The sequence below is a fragment of the Oncorhynchus mykiss genome, chromosome 8 (assembly GCF_013265735.2).
Source record: "Oncorhynchus mykiss isolate Arlee chromosome 8, USDA_OmykA_1.1, whole genome shotgun sequence".
In the NCBI taxonomy this organism is placed as follows: domain Eukaryota; kingdom Metazoa; phylum Chordata; class Actinopteri; order Salmoniformes; family Salmonidae; genus Oncorhynchus; species Oncorhynchus mykiss.
Genome location: NC_048572.1, coordinates 21031639 through 21055291, shown reverse-complemented (window position 1 = coordinate 21055291; position 23653 = coordinate 21031639). Strand labels below are relative to the sequence as shown.

At 42.3% G+C, this 23653-nt stretch overlaps 1 protein-coding gene across 11 annotated transcripts in view; it reads right to left on the bottom strand.

Annotated features, from left to right (window-relative positions):
* The window catches only part of LOC110529583 (protein FAM184A), a 105977-nt gene that overhangs the window by 61006 nt on the left and 21318 nt on the right, over nt 1-23653 (bottom strand). For all 11 annotated transcript variants that reach the window (XM_036985002.1, XM_036985006.1, XM_036985008.1 and 8 more), the window contains one exon: nt 1740-2594. In XM_036985002.1, coding sequence (XP_036840897.1) covers nt 1740-2594 — 855 coding nt within the window. The remainder of the gene's footprint in view (nt 1-1739; nt 2595-23653) is intronic.

Genomic DNA, 23653 nt, shown 5'->3' with positions numbered 1-23653 from the left:
CAGAGGGTAGTGCGTACGGCCCAGTTTATTTAGTAAATATTTTCTTAACTCTAGTTCTTAAACTTCATTGTTGGTTAAGGTTAGTAAGTAAGCATTTGATTTTAAATAACATCTGCATGTTTTGTAGAGAGACAAACCATGCTAGCTAAAGTAAAATAAAAATCTTGTCAGGAGTAAGATAGGGGATGCATTCTGATTGGTCCGTGTGGTATGATTTCCCTGATGAGCAGTTGCTGGTGTGTGTGTGTGATGAGCTGTTTAGGTGGAGAGGACACGCTTTAATCACCCTCACAGTTTGTTTTGTTTCCTTAATGAACAATCAAATTGTGGCGGCATGACTGATATCATCGTGTCACACCTGAGCACCCGTCCCATACTAAACTGACTGGAAGAGCTCCTGGGAGCTATCCATTAAAATACATTCAGAGAAAGTAGCTAACAAAGATCCAGCAATACATGTTACAGAGACTAGGCCTTTGGCTGACTGAAAGGGAATATCTGTAATAACCAGTGTTATAGGGTACATTCCTTCCTGAGTCAAAGCAAAGTTATTTTTGCCATCTCCACCGTGCCACACATATGAATGTGACGAGACTGACAGCTTCTCTGAGCCAGGCAAATTCATTCATCAGAATAATGAGAAAGTTTCTATTGCAATTCCTTTGGATATATCCAAAGGTAAAACAAACTAAAGTGCACATAGTTTGCTGCTATTTCAGCTGCTTGATGTGATAGTGTGTTAGCTTTAGTTGGCTAGCTAGCTAGCTAGCTAGCAAAGGAGAAGTAACGTTAGCCTAGCAATATTTTATTGGACAATCAGCTGCCTATTTATAAATTATTTATCTCGTCATCGTTGTCTCTCATCATCATTGAACCTCTGTTGCTAGCTACATGCCAATGATTTGTTTAGCATAGCAACATGGAATGAATAGAATGAACGACAGATGAAAACATGAGAATAGAATTAACGACCAGCCTGTTTGGTTAGCAACTTCAGAACTAAGAACTGTTTTTTTGCCCGGACTATATAGTCTGCTGGAAGGATGAAATAAAACAAATGTACTCATTAAAATGAAATGAAAATATGTTAATATTTTAAATATATTGCCAACCATTTTATAAAAGCAATACGGCCCTCGAACCCAGGATTATTGTGTGATAACCTCATCCTAAAAACAGCCCTTAGTTGGGAGTTTTCACACAATAATCCCCCGGGTTCTCATGCCTTTTTGCTTAATTATATGATTCCAACTGTTTTTATCTATATCGCACATCAAATCGCAACAGCAATATTTGATCAAAACATTTCCCATATCGTGTAACCCTAGGTAGGAGGAGCATTCTAGGTAGGAGCATTTTTGGTAAAAATCAAAATGATTAAACATTAGGAGAGTGTGAATGATGAAGAGGTCTAATTATGGCAATTTAAATGGACCCTTAAATTTAGATCAAACTGTGGATTACACTTTTTTAATCCTGCGCACTTCAAAGTTTGATTTCAACTTCTAATCATTTCATTAAATGACTATTAAACCACAATGGGATTTTCAGGATTAAGATATTAACTGCTTTCTGGGTTTAAGGATTACAGGGTTTAAAGATTACAGTGATAATTTAACATCAATGCTACATATGCTCTACTATGAAGTTCACTCATGTATCTCTTTAAGACTAATAGCTTTGGGCTCTTTCATTAGGATGTTTAAGCCACAGTTGGGTATCTCCACAGGCTCTCTTACCTTGATATTGCTCTCGGCTGCAGTGAGCGAGGCCTGCAGTTTGTGGGACTTCTCCCTATGTTCCCGGGCCTCCTCCTGCACCCTCTGCAGCTCGGAGCGCAGCTTCCCCAGGGTCTTCTGCAGCGCTGCCTCCTGCATGTGGAACTCCCTCCGCAGCTCCGCCTCAGTCTTCTTCCAGGCCTGCAGGTTATCTGCGGTGAGCTGCTGCGTGCGCTTCATGGCCTCCAGCTCGCGCTCGTAGAAGGCTTGGGCCTTGTTGAGCTTGGCCTCGTACTCCTCCACCAGCCTCTTCTTGTCCCCCTTCACCTCCTCCACACGCTCCGACAGGGACTCCACCTCCACCTTGTGCAGCTGGCCCAGTTTCTCCTGGTCCTTGCTGTGGTTCTGGTTCTGGCTTTGGTGGCTGCGGAGCAGCTCCGACACCTCCTGCCGATGGTTGGCCTTTAGCTCCTCCAGGGCCAGCTTCTTCTCCTGCTCAAACTGGGCCTGCGCCGTGCCGAAAGAGCGCAGCTTCTCCTCGAACGAGTGCCGCATCTCCTCCACCTCACGGGACATGGTGACAACACGCTGTGTGTGCTGGGCCTCAGTGCAGAGCTGCATGTCCTCCACACGCTGCCGGTAGGTCTCAAACTCGGCGAGGGCCTGGCGCTTCATGCGCTCATGCAGCTCCATGGACTCCTCGAGCGACTGGATGCGCTGCTTAAGGTCCATCTCATCGCTGATCTTACTCTTGTACTGCATGATTTTTTCCCGTGTCTCGGACAGGATCTGCTGCACCTCCTCCTCGTGAGCCTCCTTCAGAGTCTGGATGGCCGCCTCGTGCTCGTCGTTCTTGGTGTTCAGAGCGTAGATCACCTTGGGGAGGCAGAGAGAGCATCAGTATGATGGTTGAGAAAGGACAGCATAGAACAAACGCACATCCAATGGATTGTTTGAGCGGGTGCTGGAGATCAAAGTAAATGTTCACCAGTAAGAAAGTTAAAACTGTGTGGGGATGTGTTAGCATTGTCCTCAAACTAAAAGGGATACCTTGAAAGTTTATCATTACTTGCAACAATCAAAAAACCACTTATGAGACAGATGATTGACAGTTAAGTGAGTGGCTGACCTTTAAATCCCAAAAATGACTTCCAACTGAAAGCCTGGATAATCTGAATACAAAGTGATTTTCTGGTCACACAGAATTTAGGGGGGAAATACGTTTTACATTTACAGTTCAAAAGCCATGAGAAATTCCCCCCTAATCTTAATCCTCCCTCCCGTCTACTGATCCAGGGTGCTGGCTCCAGGCAGGGTGCTGCCTTACGGAATAAGGCTATTTGTTTTGTCACCAGATAAACCTAGTCAATAATTCATCACTTTAATACTTTTGAAAACGCCTGTCATAAGAAGATAGAGTAGAAATGGAAAATAAAATGCCCTTTTCAGAGAATTGTATCCATATTTTATATGCCAGGGTGAATAACCGGGGGAGGACTGTGCATCTCTTAAACGTTTTGCCAACTTGCCTGTGTTTTTAATATGTTCAGAAAATGTTCATTTTTAAACCGACTCCTATTGGCATCACTCGTACGACTGTCCGTTCCAGCTCTCCATCAAACAAGAGCAGATGCAATACATTGTTCCCAGCCAGGTAGGACAACATTTTAATCAAAGGTTTATTCAAGAAAATACTAAACCAACAGGCATTTCTTGTTTGCTATTGTGACCTCTACTGCTGTGCCATATCTCAATCGCATGGCAAGCTCTCAAAGGAGATAAAAGGCCTATGCAGCAGGATCCCAGCTCAATTCCCATTATAAACATAATATTAATCTTTTAATACCCTCAATGAAAGGCATTCTATGGGAATGAAAGGGCCCCAGCTTGTGAAGTTTCTCACGAGCGATGAGGGCTGAGTCAGAATTCATTTCCATAATTGTTTTGACAAATGACTAGGGGAAAGAGCTAAAAGTTCTGGGCCTATCTGGTGTTGGCGCGGCAATCTAGCCAGCCACATATGAAGAGAGAGATAGAGAGGGAGTGATAAAGAGTGAGATAAAGAGAGAGAGAGAGAGATGATAGAGAGAGTGCGGTCTGCAGTCCCATAGGCTCAGCGGGTGAAAGCAGTGGACTGAGAGACAATGGCTTTGGCAGAGAAGTGTGCAGTGATGTCATCATCCCATAATGATTCTCTCCTCCATTTGACCTGAGAGGAACCCTGTTGGCCTGCTGCCTGCCTTCCTCTCTCTCTCTCTTTCTCTCGCTCTCAAAAATATCGACATCATAGTTATGTATTGATCACAAACTCCCAACTCAACATAGTAAATTATTGCTGCTGCCTGGATAAGTGAGCGGAGAAGGTCTCCATGTGTTATTAACATCAGCCGTTCCCACCTCCACAGATCAATGTGTGGAACTGCTGGCTGACTCCAATAGAATTATATGGTCAATCCCACTAAGGCAAACTTTGAGTGGTTGAAATCCCAGCCTTGTGCGCTTTGCGCCAAAAAATGTGAAAGCTGAATCAGTGATTCTAGATGTATACATTCATCACTGATGGGATGTAGTCAATCTGAAACATGAGCCAAAAGCCCCAAGTGTAGGCCTGGACCTACTTAGTGCTACTGAAGCTAGGAATGTGTGGTCTCAGTCATAACACTAAGTTACAACACCTGCAGAGAGGTAAGCCTCATTCATGGTCCCAGAATGGTTTGACGATGCTGAAGATAGAGAATAAAGAGTGATCCATTAGATCACAAAAGGCAAAGACACCTCAGGGCTACACTGGAGATGGTTCTGGGCTAAGGTTTCAGAGCGAACTACTCAATATTCCCCATCAGACTCTGTCATACAGAATACTGATACACAAACGAGTATGAAATCGGACTTATTGCCATAAATGAATGATGATCAAAGATTCCAGGTGACAAGATTGAGACATAGAAATGAACCGGGATGGTCAACTCAAAGCTCTCTGGTTGTGGGTATTCATATCTAGGCCGAAGTCAGCATGAGGCATCATCTGCCTCAACAGGAGAGGGCTCAGTTCTGACAAATCCACTACTTCTCCTCTTCTCCTGGCACTGGGGCTTTAAAATCACTCCTATTGCCCAGTGCAGGGGTCATTACTAATGTCTTTACATCTGCAAATGGGACCTTGATGATAGATATTATTACCGCCATTTGCAGAGCAGTGCGGAAGGGTAACACATTGTTCAGTACAATGGGGGACTCGGTAAACGGGGCCAAATTAGCTTTGAGCGGTGGTAACTGCCTTGGTGAGGCTGCAATCACATTCTGCTCTGTGCTGGAGATCAAAATGTTATGTATTTTCAACATTAACGGACAGCCTGCAGAATGACTGACTGCCATCTCAATGCCCGGGCGGTCATCAATGTTCAGCTGCTTTGCCATTGACTGTCTGCATCAGTATTCAGTTGAGGCCAACATAAAGGCAATCTTGCTTATGTTTCCAGTTTTGTAAACCTAATTCCTGACTCGTATTCAGTATTAGTTGGACTAAGTAACGTACAAATATACTGTAGCACATCAACCACCTTCGAGGCCACTTAAAGAAGTGAGATGCTGATTCGCTAAGCTACTGAATATGCATTAAGTGTGGAAAAGGATTGAATGAAGTCGAAAGATAGCCTAGTGCTAATTACAGTAATTACATGCACATTTTCCACTAAACTGCAAGGTGCACCTTAATCCAGAAGGTAATTAAGGCAGATGATGGGGTAGGACTGGGCTGGTTCTGTAAACGCTACTTGGTTTCATACAGAGGGAACACTATGATGAGTTTCTCCAGCAGTGTGTCACCAAAACTTCCCCCACTGCAGCCTTTACATGGCCTGATTGTGAATATGTTTGTTTTAAAAGCCTGACTTAGCAGCAGTCCACATATTAATGTATTATTTTTCCCGCTCTCATTTTTAAGCCTCTCTCAGACAGAAGATTATGGTTTGCGTACATAGGCAGTAGTTGTGTAAATAGTCTTTACACAAGTCATTGCGTCATCTTATCTAAGGCAGGTTTGATTGATTGCAGTGTCATTGCTCTGGGAGTCATTGCTCTGAATCCACTATATGGTGTTTCTTCATAGAGAAACTCCAGACACTCACTCACTGATGTTGTGTTGGCGTTCCTCTCTCTGTTCTGTTACGTAACTGTATTGGTGCGTTCTTAGTTATTGGGATAGATGTTTTTTTCCACAGCTTCATTACAGTGATGAATATTTCACACGCTCTATATATATATAATCTGCAATATTCATTTACAACTCTTGGTCTAATCATGATGCACTGTACTGTAGGCTGAGATTAGAAACGTTGACTTCCCTATCGGTCTTCCATTGAGATTTAACACATTTGAATTACAACCGAGACACATGGCGAAGGTCACAGAAAGTGATGTGCTCCACTTGCCTTCAGACAGGAAGTGCCTGTGTTAATGGATGGTGGAGTGGTTACCTTTAGTGTGTGGGTGCAAAACAAATGAGTCATGCCCCAATTTGTCTCTGATTCATCTAACTACCCTGAAAGCCTAACTGAATGAGATCTAATTCTAAAGCACTGCAATCTCCTCCTTCAGAAATGTAATGGTTGATTAAGATAATTAAATCACATGCCTCTCATTTTAATATTGTAAATATGCTTCCTTCCAACAGCATTGTCTACGGTCCCTGATCTTCCTCAGATACTAAAGCAAATGAAACCAGAGGACTCAGATACTAATGCAGAGGACTCATGCCAACTTTTGGGATACTGTCTGATCAATCTCTAATACTGTGTACTAGACTGCAGCACTGGGTGGTGAGAAAAGCCTTGATTACAGTGGTTCCCATTTCCTTAGCCGGCCTTGACAGGTTTAGTCTGTTTTACCAGGGGGTTTAGTGCCTGCTGCTGGAAGGCACGGTTGCCAGGCCCCTGATGTCATCCAACTTGGGCAGCACCCTCTAGAAGGTGGAGGCTGTCAGCAGGGCAGAAAGCAGAACACATCTGTAATTATCTGCTGGAAAGGAACAGTGTAAACGTCTGTCTGAGAATGTGTCCAGGGCTGGACCTACTACGTCTTACCAGCCACTCAAATACATTTCTTACTTTGAGGTCATTTTATAGCATTTCAATTCAGATAACTTTGAGTAGAGAGACAGACATTATTGGTCAAAATGTCAGTATGTATGACTTGCTTTGTTCTGTAGCTATTTGCCATAGAACATGATGAGAACAGACTGTGGCGTTGCTGGAGAAGCTGCCTGTATAAATGTGCATGTGATCATGTCTCCACACATGACTGGATGACACCTCGAACAATGCAAGAGAACAAAATGGTTTAAAAGATCTGGAAATTACAGAAAGGCTCTTTATAGATCAATATCTTCACATCAAAATAACAACAGTATTTTGGAGCCTATTTTTTGAGTGAGGCGACAGACAAGGCATCTCCTAGTGGGGTTCGGAGCATCCTTTTCAGAGCGCATCGCAGGCAGCGTGCTGTGGAGAATTTGTTATGTGATCCATCGCCCTAGGGGGAAACAGGCTGATCAGCCGGGGAAGAAAAAGCACTTCTGTTGGCCTCCTTTCTCCCCCTCATCCCAGGGACTAGCTGGAGAAAATGAGGCAGAGGGAGTGGAGTACTAGAGGACTTTGACTGGCCTTGTACATAGCGCTCCATCAGCACAGCGACGAACAACTTTCTAAAGCACCGCCTTGGAAACCAGGCCCTGGACGGTTGTGGAGTTGAGGGAGGTATTACAGAGATACATTCCACACGCTGCCAAGTCTGATATGCTCAATCCCAATTCTAATAGTCACTCCATCATCTCAGTGTTTTATGTTTACTTCAAAAGAGCTGTCCAGGTTACATGATGCTCCTTGCGCGAGGCAATATGGAATCAGATTGTCTGCCAAGGAGGTAAGTGTTCTTCCACTCCTACTTGGGTTCAGTGGGCCTTTCTGTTGGGGGGCTGAAACAGGGAGGGATATGGGCCAGACTACGAGATTCCACGGTGTCAGTGACCCTGATATGACAGTCTGTCTGGTGGGGGGGGGGGGGGGGGGGGGGGGGGGTCAGTCGGTCTATTTGTCTCTTGGCCCTCTTTCCTCACCATCTCCAGAGCCCAACAGGACTGGGTAGTGGGTAGTGGTGGGCAGCATAATCTCTCATGGAAAGACTACGTAAACATAAAATTATTTTGTAGAGCTGTCATGACACAACAAGATGAGTGAGATAAAGCAGCATTACTTCCGGTGCTTGAGTTTTTCCTCACTGATTATTTGGGCAAATCACAATTTTGCAGGTGTTAACATCTTTCGAATTTCGAAATGGGAGGGGACATTTAGGCATAGACTTGCCCGTAACTTGCAAAGAGAGCGGGTGGAGCTCTTTGTTTCCGGTTCCGATCTTCGTTCTCCCTCTTCTTTTAGCACTGTATGGACCCAGAACTTAAATCGAGCATCTGACGCAAGACTTTAGTTCCAGGTTAACCGAGTGTATGGGCAGAGAGAGACATCAGCTCTACCCACACAGGGCAGGCCTTCCCTGCCCATGCATGGGCTCATCAAGAGTCTTTACAGGCCTTCTGCTGCCTGGAGAAAAACCCATGTGAGAGTAAGCACGGGTGGTGCAGGGGGCAGGGGGTTCAATCCCTGTCAGCCTCCATCCCGCAGCCTATTATCGTCGCAACCATGGCCCATGGGCCCCTCCCAAATCACCACCTTGATCTCAAACCTGTCAACAGGGCTTGTCACATTGTGAATGCATAACTCCACTGGAGAAGTGTAAGCCAGGAGAAAGCTCAGTCTTTGAAAGCTCACAGTGCCATTGTTTAGTTGGAGTTCTAGTGATTGAAGAGAGGAAGCTGGGTAGGGGCTGTTCCCTACAATAACTGGTTCTTCTGATCTTACACTATGCACATTCTTCAGTGCACTTACAGATAGGGCAGTGAATTTTAGATGACGGTAATGTGCCAGCCAAATGACCACAATCAACGTAATAACCGTTCTAATAGCAAAAACGCACATCTTCTCCTCTCCTCCTGACCGCATGTGCTTCCATAGAAATAGAATGAATAGAACGGGCGTCCCCATTTAAGTCATGACATAATGGGTGGACTGGCGGCCATTGCAAGTGTACCAATAGGAGCAACACAGGAAGTGTGTGATTTGTTGAGTCAACACAACTGAAATTATATATATATTTTTTTCAAACATTCTATTGCATGAGCCACATCAGTTAAGATCATTTGAATGAACATTCTACATTACCATGGAAAGTATTGCATCACAATTGCAGGCAGTTATTGCAAGAGTACCAGTCAAATTGCCAGGGTTGACAATAAATATATTGTAAAAAATAAAAAAAAAATGGCCAGGGTTAGAGGTTCTAAGCATGTTCAATCATTCTATTTCTATGTGTGCTGCTTTTGCAGGGAGGGGGGGCATTTCCTTGGCAACCGAAGACTCATTTGACCCACCCCTTGCTTTTTCAGGAAGGTGCAACAAAGTTTCATCATGTTGTTAAGAGTCCATGTTTACCGCAGAAACAGCCTTAACAGCACGACTGCCGTTTCTGTCAGCTGGTTCAGTGAGGTGTTTTTTGGTCCACAGCCCCATTGTCCCCTTTCTAGATTCTCTGGACTCTACTTTTCTCCTCTGGGCAAAAGACACTTAACAGATATCAGTAGCTTTCTGACCATAAAAGGTATAGGAGAGTGATTTTAAGTTCAGGCTAGGCGATTTTGCACAAAGAACAAAGTTGCATTAAGTAGGTCAGCAGCCAATAGCACCAGGCTTTTACAAACCTTATTTATTTTTGTACCTATATATTGTATATTGTTTTTTTTAATGGTGTGTTTTTTATAGAATCCCATGGACTACCAACCACACCTACACATCATTTATTTTATTTGATCTTTATCACTTATTTTCCTTGGCGCAAATAAATGACACCTAAAATTAAACCTAAATCAGCTGAATCCATCCATTATCACCTTTACCTGTGGCGAATGGGAAGAAATTGGACAAAGTGATGTGTATTTAAGAGAGTGTGCTGTAATTTCAGCTCAATACCCAGCTACTATCTGATGGTAACTCAAAGCAGCCTCTGGGAAGGTAGTCGCAGACAGGCTCCGAGTTTCAGGATGTGGGCCAAGTTAATTAAATATCAGCTCTATCCTTGAGCAGCATGGAAAATCCAAAGAACACTACGATTTGATGAGAAATTAGGAGAAAAGAAGCAGAAATCCCCACTATTCAAACTGCTAGCTATCCATTTTGGGCTTCTTACAGAAGGTTATTTGGCTGGAAAGACGTGGGGATGAGGGAATGTTTCCTACTCATTAGAGACCGCCGGTCTGTATCACACAGCTGCCCAGTCTTCCCACATCTCATTTATTCAATTCCGTCCTGATTACATCAAAGCCATCACATACTACTAACCGCTGCATTCCCATTCATAAACCCACTCACTACATCCGTGTCGTAAAGAATCCCTTAAAGAATTCTCAGAGGGATTCCTAGAACCTCACTAAACTGGCTAAGCACCACCTGGTCTATCAACTCAAATAAGGAGTCTGTTACAAGCCACATTTGTTTACCACACAGCAATAACCACTTTACAGCCATGTTTTATGAATCCACATGTTTCTATGCTTCAGGTTCTGAATGTGAACCTGGCAAATTGCACTTTATAAGAAGCTGACCAATGCTTGGCTTGGATGAGCCTGTAAAATGAAACTTTACTGAATGTGGTTCTCAGAGCTGATTAAAAGAGTTGAACAGAGCCTTTACCTGGATGTTAGAACTGGGTCTGATCAATAGACATATCTAGATTTACTGGGACCACAAAACTTTTGCCTTTTGTACAGCTGACCACGTTAGCTCCAGTATTGATTAAAGAAGACTTTACTGTGCCTTTTGGCAGTGAAATACTTAGCAGGGAAACGGCAGTGAGCGAGACATATTATTGACTAATGAGAAATGCACGAATATAGCAAGCAGAAGATGTACAATACAATATCTGGAGTCCAAATCATAGCCTCTTATTCAACACAGTGTCCGTGATAACTTTGTACAGTACTTTATACTCTGAACTTTGCATACAGATGAGACAAAATGTTGGAAAACATTTGCTCTGGTGCCATCTGTGGCCCAAACCAATATGGGATGTGGGGAGCGTAAAGGTCAGCTCCACTGAGGAGCTACAGGTGTGACTCCAGACCTTTCAGAGCTCAACTGTCTACTGTTGACCTACGCCTGGCTAGACTCCCAAGGAATCTGAGTAGGGATGTCAAAATGTTCAGGCTGCTGCAGTCAGTAAGGAAGCTCTAGGTCTAAAACACCTGGCTAAATTGTGTTTAAGAGCTATTTTTATTCTCCAGGGTAAAAGTAGTGAGAAAGATGAAATTATTGTAAAAATCTGTGAGTATCTTAAATGTACTTCAAATTATTTTGACATGATAAATTACTGTATTATAAGTGCATTTCCCTATATTGGACAGAACCCGTTACCACATGACATACAATAATTTTGTAATGTACACAATAATTACTTCCAGAAAATTGGAACGGATATGGCGCCACACCAAACTGGAAGTCTTCCAACTAGCTTGGAAAGACAGTACCGTGCAGTATCGAAGAGCCCTTAAAGCTGCTCGATCATCCTATTTTTCCAACTTAATTGAGGAAAATAAGAACAATCCGAAATGTATTTTTGATACTGTCGCAAAGCTAACTAAAAAGCAGCATTCCCCAAGTGAGGATGGCTTTCACTTCAGCAGTAATAAATTCATGAACTTCTTTGAGGAAAAGATCATGATTATTAGAAAGCAAATTACGGACTACTCTTTAAATCTGCGTATTCCTTCAAAGCTCAGTTGTCCTGAGTCTGCACAACTCTGCCAGGACCTAGGATCAAGAGAGACACTCAAGTGTTTTAGTACTATATCTCTTGACACAATGATGAAAATAATCATGGCCTCTAAACCTTCAAGCTGCATACTGGACCCTATTCCAACTAAACTACTGAAAGAGCTGCTTCCTGTGCTTGGCCCTCCTATGTTGAACATAATAAACGGCTCTCTATCCACCGGATGTGTACCAAACTCACTAAAAGTGGCAGTAATAAAGCCTCTCTTGAAAAAGCCAAACCTTGACCCAGAAAATATAAAAAACTATCAGCCTATATTGAATCTTCCATTCCTCTCAATTTTTAGAAAAGGATGTTGTGCAGCAACTCATTGCCTTCCTGAAGACAATGTATACAAAATGCTTCAGTCTGGTTTTAGACCCCATCGTAGCACTGAGACTGCACTTGTGAAGGTGGTAAATGACCTTTAAATGGCATCAGACCGAGGCTCAGCATATGTCCTCGTGCTCCTAGACCTTAGTGCTGCTTTTGATACCATCGATCACCACATTCTTTTGGAGAGATTGGAAACCCAAATTGGTCTACACGGACAAGTTCTGGCCTGGTTTAGATCTTATCTGTCGGAAAGATATCAGTTTGTCTCTGTGAATGGTTTGTCCTCTGACAAATCAACTGTAAATTTCGGTGTTCCTCAAGGTTCCGTTTTAGGACCACTATTGTTTTCACTATATATTTTACCTCTTGGGGATGTCATTCAAAAACATAATGTTAACTTTCACTGCTATGCGGATGACACACAGCTGTACATTTCAAAGAAACATGGTGAAGCCCCAAAATTGCCCTCGCTAGAAGCCTGTGTTTCAGACATAAGGAAGTGGATGGCTGCAAACTTTCTACTTTTAAACTCGGACAAAACAGAGATGCTTGTTCTAGGTCCCAAGAAACAAAGAGATCTTCTGTTGAATCTGACAATTAATCTTAATGGTTGTACAGTCGTCTCAAATAAAACTGTGAAGGAGCTCGGCGTTACTCTGGACCCTGATCTCTCTTTTGACGAACATATCAAGACTGTTTCAAGGACAGATTTTTTTCCATCTACGTAACATTGCAAAAATCTGAAACTTTCTGTCCAAAAATGATACCGAAAAATGTATCCACACTTGTGTTACTTCTAGGTTAGACTACTGCAATGCTCTACTTTCCGGCTACCCGGATAAAGCACTAAATAAACTTCAGTTAGTGCTAAATACGGCTGCTAGAAAGCATTACATGGGCTTGCTCCTACCTATCTCTCTGATTTGGTCCTGCCGTACATACCTACACGTACGCTACGGTCACAAGACGCAGGCCTCCTAATTGTCCCTAGAATTTCTAAGCAAACAGCTGGAGGCAGGGCTTTCTCCTATTGAGCTCCATTTGTATGGAATGGTCTGCCTACCCATGTGAGAGACGCAAACTCGGCCTCAACCTTTAAGTCTTTACTGAAGACTCATCTCTTCAGTGGGTCATATGATTGAGTGTAGTCTGGCCCAGGAGTGTGAAGGTGAACGGAAAGGCTCTGAAGCAACGAACCGCCCTTGCTATCTCTGCCTGGCCGGTTCCCCTCTTTCCACTTGGATTCTCTGCCTCTAACCCTATTACAAGGGCTGAGTCACTGGCTTACTGGTGCTCTTTCATGCCGTCCCTAGGAGGGGTGCGTCACTTGGGTGGGTTGAGTCACTGATGTGATCTTCCTGTCTGGGTTGGCGCCCCCCCTTGGGTTGTGCCGTGGCGGAGATCTTTGTAGGCTATACTCGGCCTTGTCTCAGGATGGTAAGTTGGTGGTTGAAGATATTCCTCTAGTGGTATAGGGGCTGTGCTTTGGCAAAGTGGGTGGGGTTATATCCTTCCTGTTTGGCCCTGTCCGGGGGTATCATCGGATGGGGCCACAGTGTCTCCTGACCCCTCGTCTCAGCCTCCAGTATTTATGCTGCAGTAGTTTATGTGTCGGGGGGCTAGGGTCAGTTTGTTATATCTGGAGTACTTCTCCTGTCTTATCCGGTGTCCTGTGTGAATTTAAGTATGCTCTCTCTAATTCTCTCTTTCTCTCTCTGCTCCAGTTTAAACTGTTCTGCCTGCGGCTATGGAATCCTGACCTGTTCACCGGACGTGCTACCTGTTCCAGACCTATTATTTGACCATGCTGGTCATTTATGAACATTTGAACATCTTGGCCATGTTCTGTTATAATCTCCACCCGGCACAGCCAGAAGAGGACTGGCCACCCCTCATAGCCTGGTTCCTCTCTAGGTTTCTTCCTAGGTTTTGGCCTTTCTAGGGAGTTTTTCCTAGCCAATGGGCTTCAACACCTGCATTGCTTGCTGTTTGGGGTTTTAGGCTGGGTTTCTGTACAGCACTTGGAGATATCAGCTGATGTACGAAGGGCTATATAAATAAATGTGATTTGAATACATGAAAGGGACATCCTTTTACCTTACATTCGTGATGCTAGTATTAAAGCTTAAGTCATCAAGATCTCACAAAATCAGTTGCTTAAAACAGATCAATATCTTTGGTTTAGTACTGGTATTTTTGTCATACTCGCCAGTCCATAGTGGGACATGCAGTTGAAGTCGGAAATTTACATACACTTAGGTTGGAGTCTTTAAAACTCGTTTTTCAACCACTCCACACATTTCTTGTTAACAAACTATAGTTTTGGCAAGTCGGATAGGACATCTACTTCGTGCATAACAAGTCATTTTTCCAACAATTGTTTACAGACAGATTATTTCACTTATAATTCACTGTATCACATGTTCAGTGGGTCAGATTTTTACATACACTAAGTTGACTGTGCCTTTAAACAGCTAGGAAAATTCCAGAAAATTATGTCATGGCTTTAGAAGCTTCTGATAGGCTAATTGACATCATTTGAGTCAATTGGAGGTGTACCTGTGGATGTATTTCAAGGCCATACCTTCAAACTCAGTGCCTCTTTGCTTGACATCATGGGAAAATCAAAAGAAATCAGCCAAGACCTCAGAAAAAGTTATTGGTTCATCCTTGGGAGCAATTTCCAAACGCTGGAAGGTACCACGTTCATCTGTACGAACAATAGTACGCAAGTATAAACACCATGGGACCACGCAGCCATCATACCGCTCAGGAAGGAAACATGTTCTGTCTCCTAGAGATGAACGTACTTTGGTGCTAAAAGTGCAAATCAATCCCAGAACAACAGCAAATGACCTTGTGAAGATGCTGGAGGAAACAGGTACAAAAGTGTCTATATCCACAGTAAAACGAGTCCTATATCGACAACCTGAAAGGCCATAGAGCAAGGAAGAAGCCACTGCTCCAGAACCGCCATAAAAAAGCCAGACTACGGTTTGAAGATGCCACTGCTCCAAAACCATCTTTATGTTTGGAGGAAAAAGGGGGAGGCTTGCAAGCCGAAGAACACCAACCCAACCGTGAAGCACGGGGGTGGAAGCATCATGTTGTTGGGGTTCTTTGCTGCAGGAGGGACTGGTGTACTTCACAAAATAGATGGCTTCATGAGGGAGGAAAATGAGGTGGATATATTGAAGCAACATCTCAAGACCTCAGTCAGGAGGTTAAAGCTTGATTGCAAATGGGTCTTCCAAATGGACAATGACCCCAAACATACATCCAAAGTTGTGGCAAAATGTCTTAAGGACAACAAAGTCAAGGTATTGGAGTGTCCATCACAAAGCCCTGACCTCAATCCTATAGAAAATGTGTGGGCAGAACTGAAAAAGCTTGTGCAAGCAAGGAGGCCTACAAACCTGACTCAGTTACACCAGCTTTGTCAGGAGGAATGGGCCAAAATTCACCCAACTTATTGTGGGAAGCTTGTGGAAGGCTACCCGAAATGTTTGACCTAAGTTAAACAATTTAAAGGCAATGCTAAGAAATACTAATTGAGTGTATGTAAACTTCTGACCCACTTGGAATGTGATGAAATAAATAAAAGCTGAAATAAATAAATAAATCATTCTGTCTACTATTAATCTGACATTTCACATTCTTAAAATAAAGTGGTTATCCTAACTGACCTAAAACAGGGAATTTTTACAAGGATTAAATGTCAGGAATTGTGAAAAACTGAGTTTAAATATATTTGGCTAAGGTGTATGTAAACTTCCGACTTCAACTGTAACTGTCATTTTCAGACCACGATGGCCAGAAAGAAATTGGGCGCTCCTTCTATCAACATTTCTGGCCTCACAATTCATGGATTTGAGGGTTAATCTATAATTTAAATGAAACCCAACTCCTGTTGCTATTTAGAAACCAATGTGAGGTGGTTATTCGTTGAATAAATTCAATCAAAAAAGTGTTGCGTTTCCTTTTCGCATTGGCCATCTACCAAAATCAGATTCTCAGAAAAATACATTGATAAATTGCTCTGACAGGTTTCATCTATCAACAGATATATGCAGCATATCCAAGTTCACTGAGGTTTATCTGTTAGAAGAGCGCAGAAAGTACATCGCCATGGTTATTGTCCCAGTTCCATTAATTTCAATACAATATTGGTGCAAGTGATTAATTTGTACACACTATTGATTACAGCAGAACAAGCTAATCAATTCCAGTCTAGAGTGACCGCTTGGTCAATAATGTTTCCGTGTGCAGTTTCAGGTTATAGTTTAGCAAAATACAAAAAAAGCTGAAGACAAGTGGGACACGTGTGTGTAGGGAGTCACTTTTATGTATTGGTCGTCAAAATATCACAACTTATTTCAGCATATTGATTATGAATTTGGACATCTAAAACCAGTGTTTTAACACTCTGCCATGAATCAAAAAGCGATCACAACAGGAAGTATCATTTAATGCATGTTTTAGGAATATACATTTTAACACAATTATATGGTAAAAACTATTTCATGAGCCCCATAACATGCTATGATTTTATTGATTTTGATTATATTATTGACATTGGAAAAATATGTTTGTCCTGGCTAATCTGAGGCTAAAACAGTCTCCCAAACTTCACAAGACTCTGACAAAAATCATGCTTCGGAGTGCAAAATGGTTTGAGTGGATTCAACGATGTCATTATGACACCGCGTTGCTTCGCTTGACAGTTTATTCGTTCATCTGTCTGCACTGTTTAAAGATGATGTGACAGAAAACATGCCGAGCTGGAAAATTGATTAGCTCCTTTCACTTTGCGAACAGGCAACATCGTTGTAAAATCTATGACACCCAGAGATCAACATTCAGCAGTGATGCCACTGTCAGGTCACTGTGCTAAATGTTTTATCTGAGACTACGATCCCTCCCGCAGGGTCGACCATCAGATGCTGACATTGGTGTTGTTGACTCAACACTAGAAAGACTATCTATCTATGTAGTTTAATACAAACCACAACCTGGTCTCCCACCTGTCTGTTGACACAGATAGCTTGAGAGTCCCTGTGGAGAGACACACACACACACACACACACATGCTGGCTCATCCCTCCAATGCATCCCTCCTTTGTCTATTTCATCTCTCCTCCAACCCACTGCAGTGACGCAGGAATGACGCTTGGACCTACAATTATCACTAAAGACTGTAGATACCAGCAGCACCTAACCACCCCACATCAGCAGCATCTATCCCACACAGTCCCATTCTACTCTTCCTACATCAGACATGGGCACTGGATCTCTATGATGAACAACCTTCAGTCCACGAAGCTTGTATGCTGTCTGCGAGGGGCGTCTTTGAATCCATTCAGTGCCTTCGGAAAGTATTCAGACCCCTTGACCTTTTCCACATTTTGTTACATTACAGCCTTATTATAAAATGTATTAATCCTCAGCAATCTACACACTCCCCATAATGACAAAGTGAAAACAGACCCTTTGCTATGAGACTCGAAATTGAGCTGTTTCAATTGATTATCTTTGAGATGTTTCTTCGACATGATTGGACATGATTTGGAAAGGCACACACCTGTCTACACAAAAGGTCTCACAGATGACAGTGTTATGTGAGAGCAAAAGTCAATGCATTAGGTCAAAGGAATTATTCGTAGAACTCAGAGACAGGATTGTGTCGAGGCACAGACCTGGGGAAGGGTACCAAAACATGTCTGCAGCATTGAAGGTCCCCAAAAACACAGAGGCCGCCATCATTCTTAAATGGAAGAAGTATGGAACCACCAAGACTCTCCTAGAGCTGGCCACCCGGGGAGAAGGGCCTTGGTCAGGGAGGTGACTAAGAACCAGATGGTCACACTGACAGAGCTCTAAAGTTCCTCTGTAGAGATGGGAGAATCTTCCAGAAGGACAACCATCTCTGCCGCGCTCCACCAATCAGGCCTTTATGGTAGAGTGGCCCGACGGAAGTACAGAGAGATCCTTGATGAAAACCATGGAGCTCAGGACCTCAGACTGGGTCGCAGGTTCACCTTCCAACAGGACAACAACCCTAACCACACATGGAGAGACCTGAAAATGGCTGTGCAGCAATGCTCCCCATCCAACCTGACAGGGCTTGAGAGGAGCTGCAGAGAAGAAAGGAACTCCCCAAATACAGGTGTGCCAAGCTTGTAGCATTGTAGCATCATACCCAAGAATACTTGAGGCTGTAATCACTGCCAAAGGTGCTTTAACGAAGTACCGAGTAAAGGCTCTGAATACTTATGTAAATTTTATATTTCAGTTTTTGATTTGTAAAAAAAATTGAAAAGATTTTTGCTATGTCATTATGGGCTATTGTGTGCAGATTTATTTATTTTTGAATCCATTTTAGAATAAGGCTGTAAAAAGTCAAGGTGTTTGAATACTTTCCAAATGCACTGTATAAAGAAAACTTACAAAGACAACCTTTCCTTCCTCTGTTTCACTCTTCAAATAGTTTTTCCTGTGTGGATGAAGTCCAACTAAATAATTGTTTCAAAATTATCTCTGACTGATATCAACATCTGGTAATGATGTTATACAGTGCTGACTACACAGGTTTCAGGCTTTAGGCCAGAGGATTGGGAAGAGACAGCTCTATTCCTTCAGGCCAGGCATCTTTCCTTCATGGATTGAAAGCTATTTGACTTCTCCAATCAATTACTAATTATTATTTTCAATTCTCTGATCAAGCAATGACACACATATTACCACATTAATGATGTAGCCTAGATACGGAAAATAGAGATGAAGCCGATAGCATTTTAAAAAGACCTTACACAGTATGGCTGGCTGGGAGTGTCAAATTAAATCCTCACTATGAGACATTGCAGGTGCCATTTGAAAGCCCAGGTAAAACCTATGGGGGGGGAGAGTCACTAATCTTTCTCTCTGATATGAGGGTTAGAGATCTGAACAGGAGAGCTGGCCAGCAGCCAATCAGAGGGACAATTTGTATAAGGAACTTCACAAATCACTGCTTTGTCAGTTGGGATTGTTCCAGAATGTCTATCTTTGTTATAGCAGAGGTGACCTGCACAAACAAATGTGTCCCTGGCCAAAGACTCCCAGAGAACAAGATGATTATGAGCGGAAGTAGGCTCGTCGATAACTCACAGTGAAGGTTAAGGGTCATGGCAGTCAGTTTCAAGACCACACAGTGGGGAACTATCGTAACATAGTTACCTCTGAACTGGTGCCTGTGTTATCTGTACCCTGCGGCAGGTTGACCATCACCAGAACTATAATGAGAGGGTCCTCTCCTAATTACACCACTTGTTACAGTTCACAGTGTTTAACAAAGGCCCTAAATGGAACCCAGAGAGACCAAAGGAAAAAATAAATCAGCCCAGTTTTAATTAGCATAGTAAAGGCAATGGGATTGAGGCACAATGAAAAGCTTGTATCAGTCATGAGTTTTACTTTTGCCTCATATCCCATGCTGAGCAACTTTACGTTGATTGTTTGTAATGTTTTAATGACTCATAAATCCACAATGTAACATTATGTGTAAAAAAAAAAAAAGTGACTGGATGCCTACAGCATTTTAATGGTATTGAGAGCAGAACAAAGAGCAGTTTCATGCAGAAAGTTCATATTAAGCCTTGTATGGTGGTGTGCTATAGTTAGCATTGTGTGGGAGGACTATAATTGCACACCACGGCAGAGAATCAGGGAATTGAGGCACATTGTTGCCTTCCTGATTGACACAGCAAATCTAACATAAAGAAAGAGAGTTGCCGTGGCAACAGCTGCCTCCGCAGAGAGAGGTGGAGGCGAGAGCCGAGCCGTCGGGTCATTTTCCTCGCTGTAATTTACTTTAGCGGTTGACGCACTAAACATAAAGATGTGATTGAGTTAAGATATTCATACAATCGCGTGCTTCTGTCTCTAAAAACCCTTCAAACCAAGACGAAAAGCTGCCAACCTTTTTCCGCCTTTTCTTTATATCTGAAAGGTATTGCTTGTAAAAAAAAGCTCATACATTTATTCCGCCAACCGTGGTAGTTATGATTCAGTAATCTGTTGAAAAAGTCCTGCCAGCCCGTTAGTATAAACATCCCCTTTCATCTTAGCGTCTTTAACGCCATTAAATCATGAACATTCTATTGTTGTCCGACATCAAACTTGTCCTTATGAAAAAGTATAAACACAAAACGGCATGACATCGCAGCAGCCTTGTCCAAATAGCAACGTTACCTGTTCTATTTTTACACACAAAAAAACTATGCGTTTAAAAATGTATTTAGGATATGTGAATCTAACAAGCCAGGCAACTTTGGTTCGATGTTAGCTAGCTATCTAACGTAAACTCACAAACTCGTACATCGCCTTGGTCTGTACAATTGACCTTATTTTAGAGCCCCAAAAACATAATCCTTCCAGATCAACTGTAATGTCAATACCATTGTAAAGCACAATTTCTACCCTTTCCAACAGAATCAATTACATGACCTAAACACTGCCCGTTTCTGCATAATTCAAGCAGGCAATGAGCCTCTTTTTAAAATTGGCGGGTGGGGAAGCAAAACTAATGCGTGATAGTGAGAAGGAGATGTAAATAAAAATGTAAATGTAAATTGTAAATAAAACACTATAACGAGTTTATATAATGTATCATTACATACCTATTTGAAGGTTTGTGTCGAATTTGAATCAGATTTTTAGGGCGGTGCTAAAGTGATCTTAGAAGTAAACAGCGGCTTTGATGATCGCATGCAATGATGATCGTATCCCCCCCTTACAGTGCTACACCTGGTGCTACACCTGGTGGAGAGAGATTGTAAGACAGAAATTGTTGCTTTATGCGTTCTGTATGTTACGACATGACACGTCAAGATGTAACTTTTCTCCAATACTATAGAGCCATTACCATGTCGATCAACGCTTGAATAGAAACCGAGTTCACACCCCCAATTTTTAAGTGAACACAGTCGCTACAGTCCCATTCGTTTCCTGTATAGCCTTGTTTGAATGTTGCGGTTGCGCACATTTGTACGGAATGGGGTGAGTTTACGTTAGCTGGCTAGCCAGCTCATATAATTACCAGAACATATCTGACAACTTTTTGAGTTAGACAACTATTTATCCACCCTAACAGGAAAATTAACACATTACAAGGTAATTATTTACAAGCACGAGTAGCTGCTAACTTACTGTTGTGAATGCAAAGAAATGAATGCAGTGCATTCTGTAGGAGGAATTTAGACCTTGCTATTGTCACATCAGGTTACCAAGACAACGGTCACAACAACAGGGTCAGTTGAATGTCTCTTGCTCCTTGCCGGCTAAGCAACGGCTATATAAAAAGGTGAATGCTGACAAGAAAGAGGTAAAAATGGGTCTATTTGGAAGGGGATCATATAAACATTGCCCAATTATTTTTACAGGCAACATACCGTGAATCCTATGTGAAAAGTGTATCAAGGACAAAAAAAAAGACGTGTTTGTTGGTCAGACCAGCAAAGTCAGACAGGCCATAGCCTACATTACCATCAACATTTTGCACGTGTTAATTTATAAATGCCATGTCTAGCTACATCAGGGCCATTCAACCGTAGGCCCGTGAACTGGCCCCGTCTGGACATTAATAAACTATATTTACTGAGCTTGTCTGATGCTTTAAGCACGCAGTTTAATTAAATAATTAAGACACACTAATGATTAGAGGGAGTCCGACCAGACTTCCTGCGCTGTGTTAAAAAAAAAGACAGCAAGTGACTGTGTGACTAGCACTCGTCGTCTCTCCCTCCTCCCTGCAGTAGCGACCACCACAGAACATCAACGTGTTTAAGCTCGCTGTCCATGTTGCTAAAGCTGCAACATAATTACAGCCACTGAAAAGTTGTTACCAAAACCCCTCATTTATTTAGGAAAAACATTCCCTATTCCTCCACCCTTGCTCTCTTTACGTGACACGTATTCATGAAAGACCTAGTCGCACGGGACTAATATTACTAGAGAATGTTGGTTATATAACAATTACTCCAGAATGTCCTTTATTCAAGAGGCCAATTCAGACGGGATTCGTTTTTTATTTTTAGAAATCAACAATTATGATGGAAGCCTGGAGGTTTTTATTCTAGGTGTGAAGATACAGTATTTCAACATGTCCAGGTGATGTCCACTGATAACTCGAGTTTGGTTCCCAAGTTTGTAAACCGTACCAAACCATCTTTGGTATAGTGCTAAGCTCTTTGTCACAGCAAAGCAAAGCTTAAAAGACAAATTTGTGAAATTCTTTACTTGACAGGCTTGGTGCTCACGGAATCAGTAATCTGTTAAACACTCAAACAGGCAACACAAGTAGGATCTGTCTTATTTCTCTAGATATATTGATGATTTATAAAGCCAGGCACATTTAACAGTTAGGCTATTGATTATAGACATCATTTAGTTGTGGTTTCCTCTCTCCTCACTTTTCTTAGACAATAAGGCACGGGCTGTTTTCTCGTCTCCTCATTCTGCTGCTGCCTCCACCACATTGCTCTCAACACCAATATGCTGGTTAACTTTGCTATTATGCATATAGCAACATGAACCGCGACCACTATCCAAAGCGGGAAAAGGCGCATTTGTTATAAGATGGTAGTATTTTTATTAGTGTTGCACCATTGTTCTTATGTAATATCACCATATACTGTACACAGTGGTGTAAGTACTACTTAAGTCGTTTTTGGGGGTATGTACTTTACTATTTATATTTGACAACTTTTACTTCACTACATTCCTAAAGAAAATGATGTACTTTTTACTCCATACATTTTCCCTGACACCCAAAAGTACTTACATTTTGAATGCTTAGCAGGACAGGGAAATGGCCCAATTCACACACTAATCAAGAAAACATCCCTGGTTATCCCTACTACCTCTTATCTGGCGGACACAAAACACAAATGCTTTGTTTGTCAATTATGTATGAGTGTAAGAGCATGCCCTGGCTATCCGTACATTTAAAAAAATAATAATAATTGTGCCATCTGGTTTACTTAATAAGACATTTGAAATTATTTATACTTTTGATACGTGTGTGTGTGTGTGTGTGTGTTATAGATTCTACAGAGCCAGTGCCAGTGAGATAAAGGTAGCTAGCTGCTGATGTTCTGCAGCAGAGAGAGAATCAAGCTGGATGAGTCACCAGTCCATAGCAGTGCCTTCATGTTCGAGAGGAGAGGAGCATCTAGTCCGGCCCTCACGCTACCCGCACTTCAGGAGCACCAACCTTCAATTCTAAATCATTAAGATTCTGTTTCACCTTAGCATCCATTATAACAGCACACTAAATGTACACCCACTGCACGCCAGAAAAAAAACACAAAATCAATTGCCTGTAAGCTTTTAAGGCAAGTCTTTAACTTATAAACCCTCTACTTCATTTTGATTAGCTGTTAACCACGCAGTCTTACTTGTTTCTGTTGACTTGCTGGTTGTCTTCCACAGCTGCTGTTTTAATACCTCCTCACCATCCAGCCTGTCTGTCTACACTGTCACAAACACACAGCCACACTCACAGCCTCACACACCTGTAGCCAGAGTATGCACACTAGGAATTCTCTGCACTTGTCCAACCAGGGAATGTACTGCCATCCAAATGTGAAATTCAGCTTTAATTATGACAGAGGCAGACACATAGAGGGAGAGAAAAGTGCCAACATGCT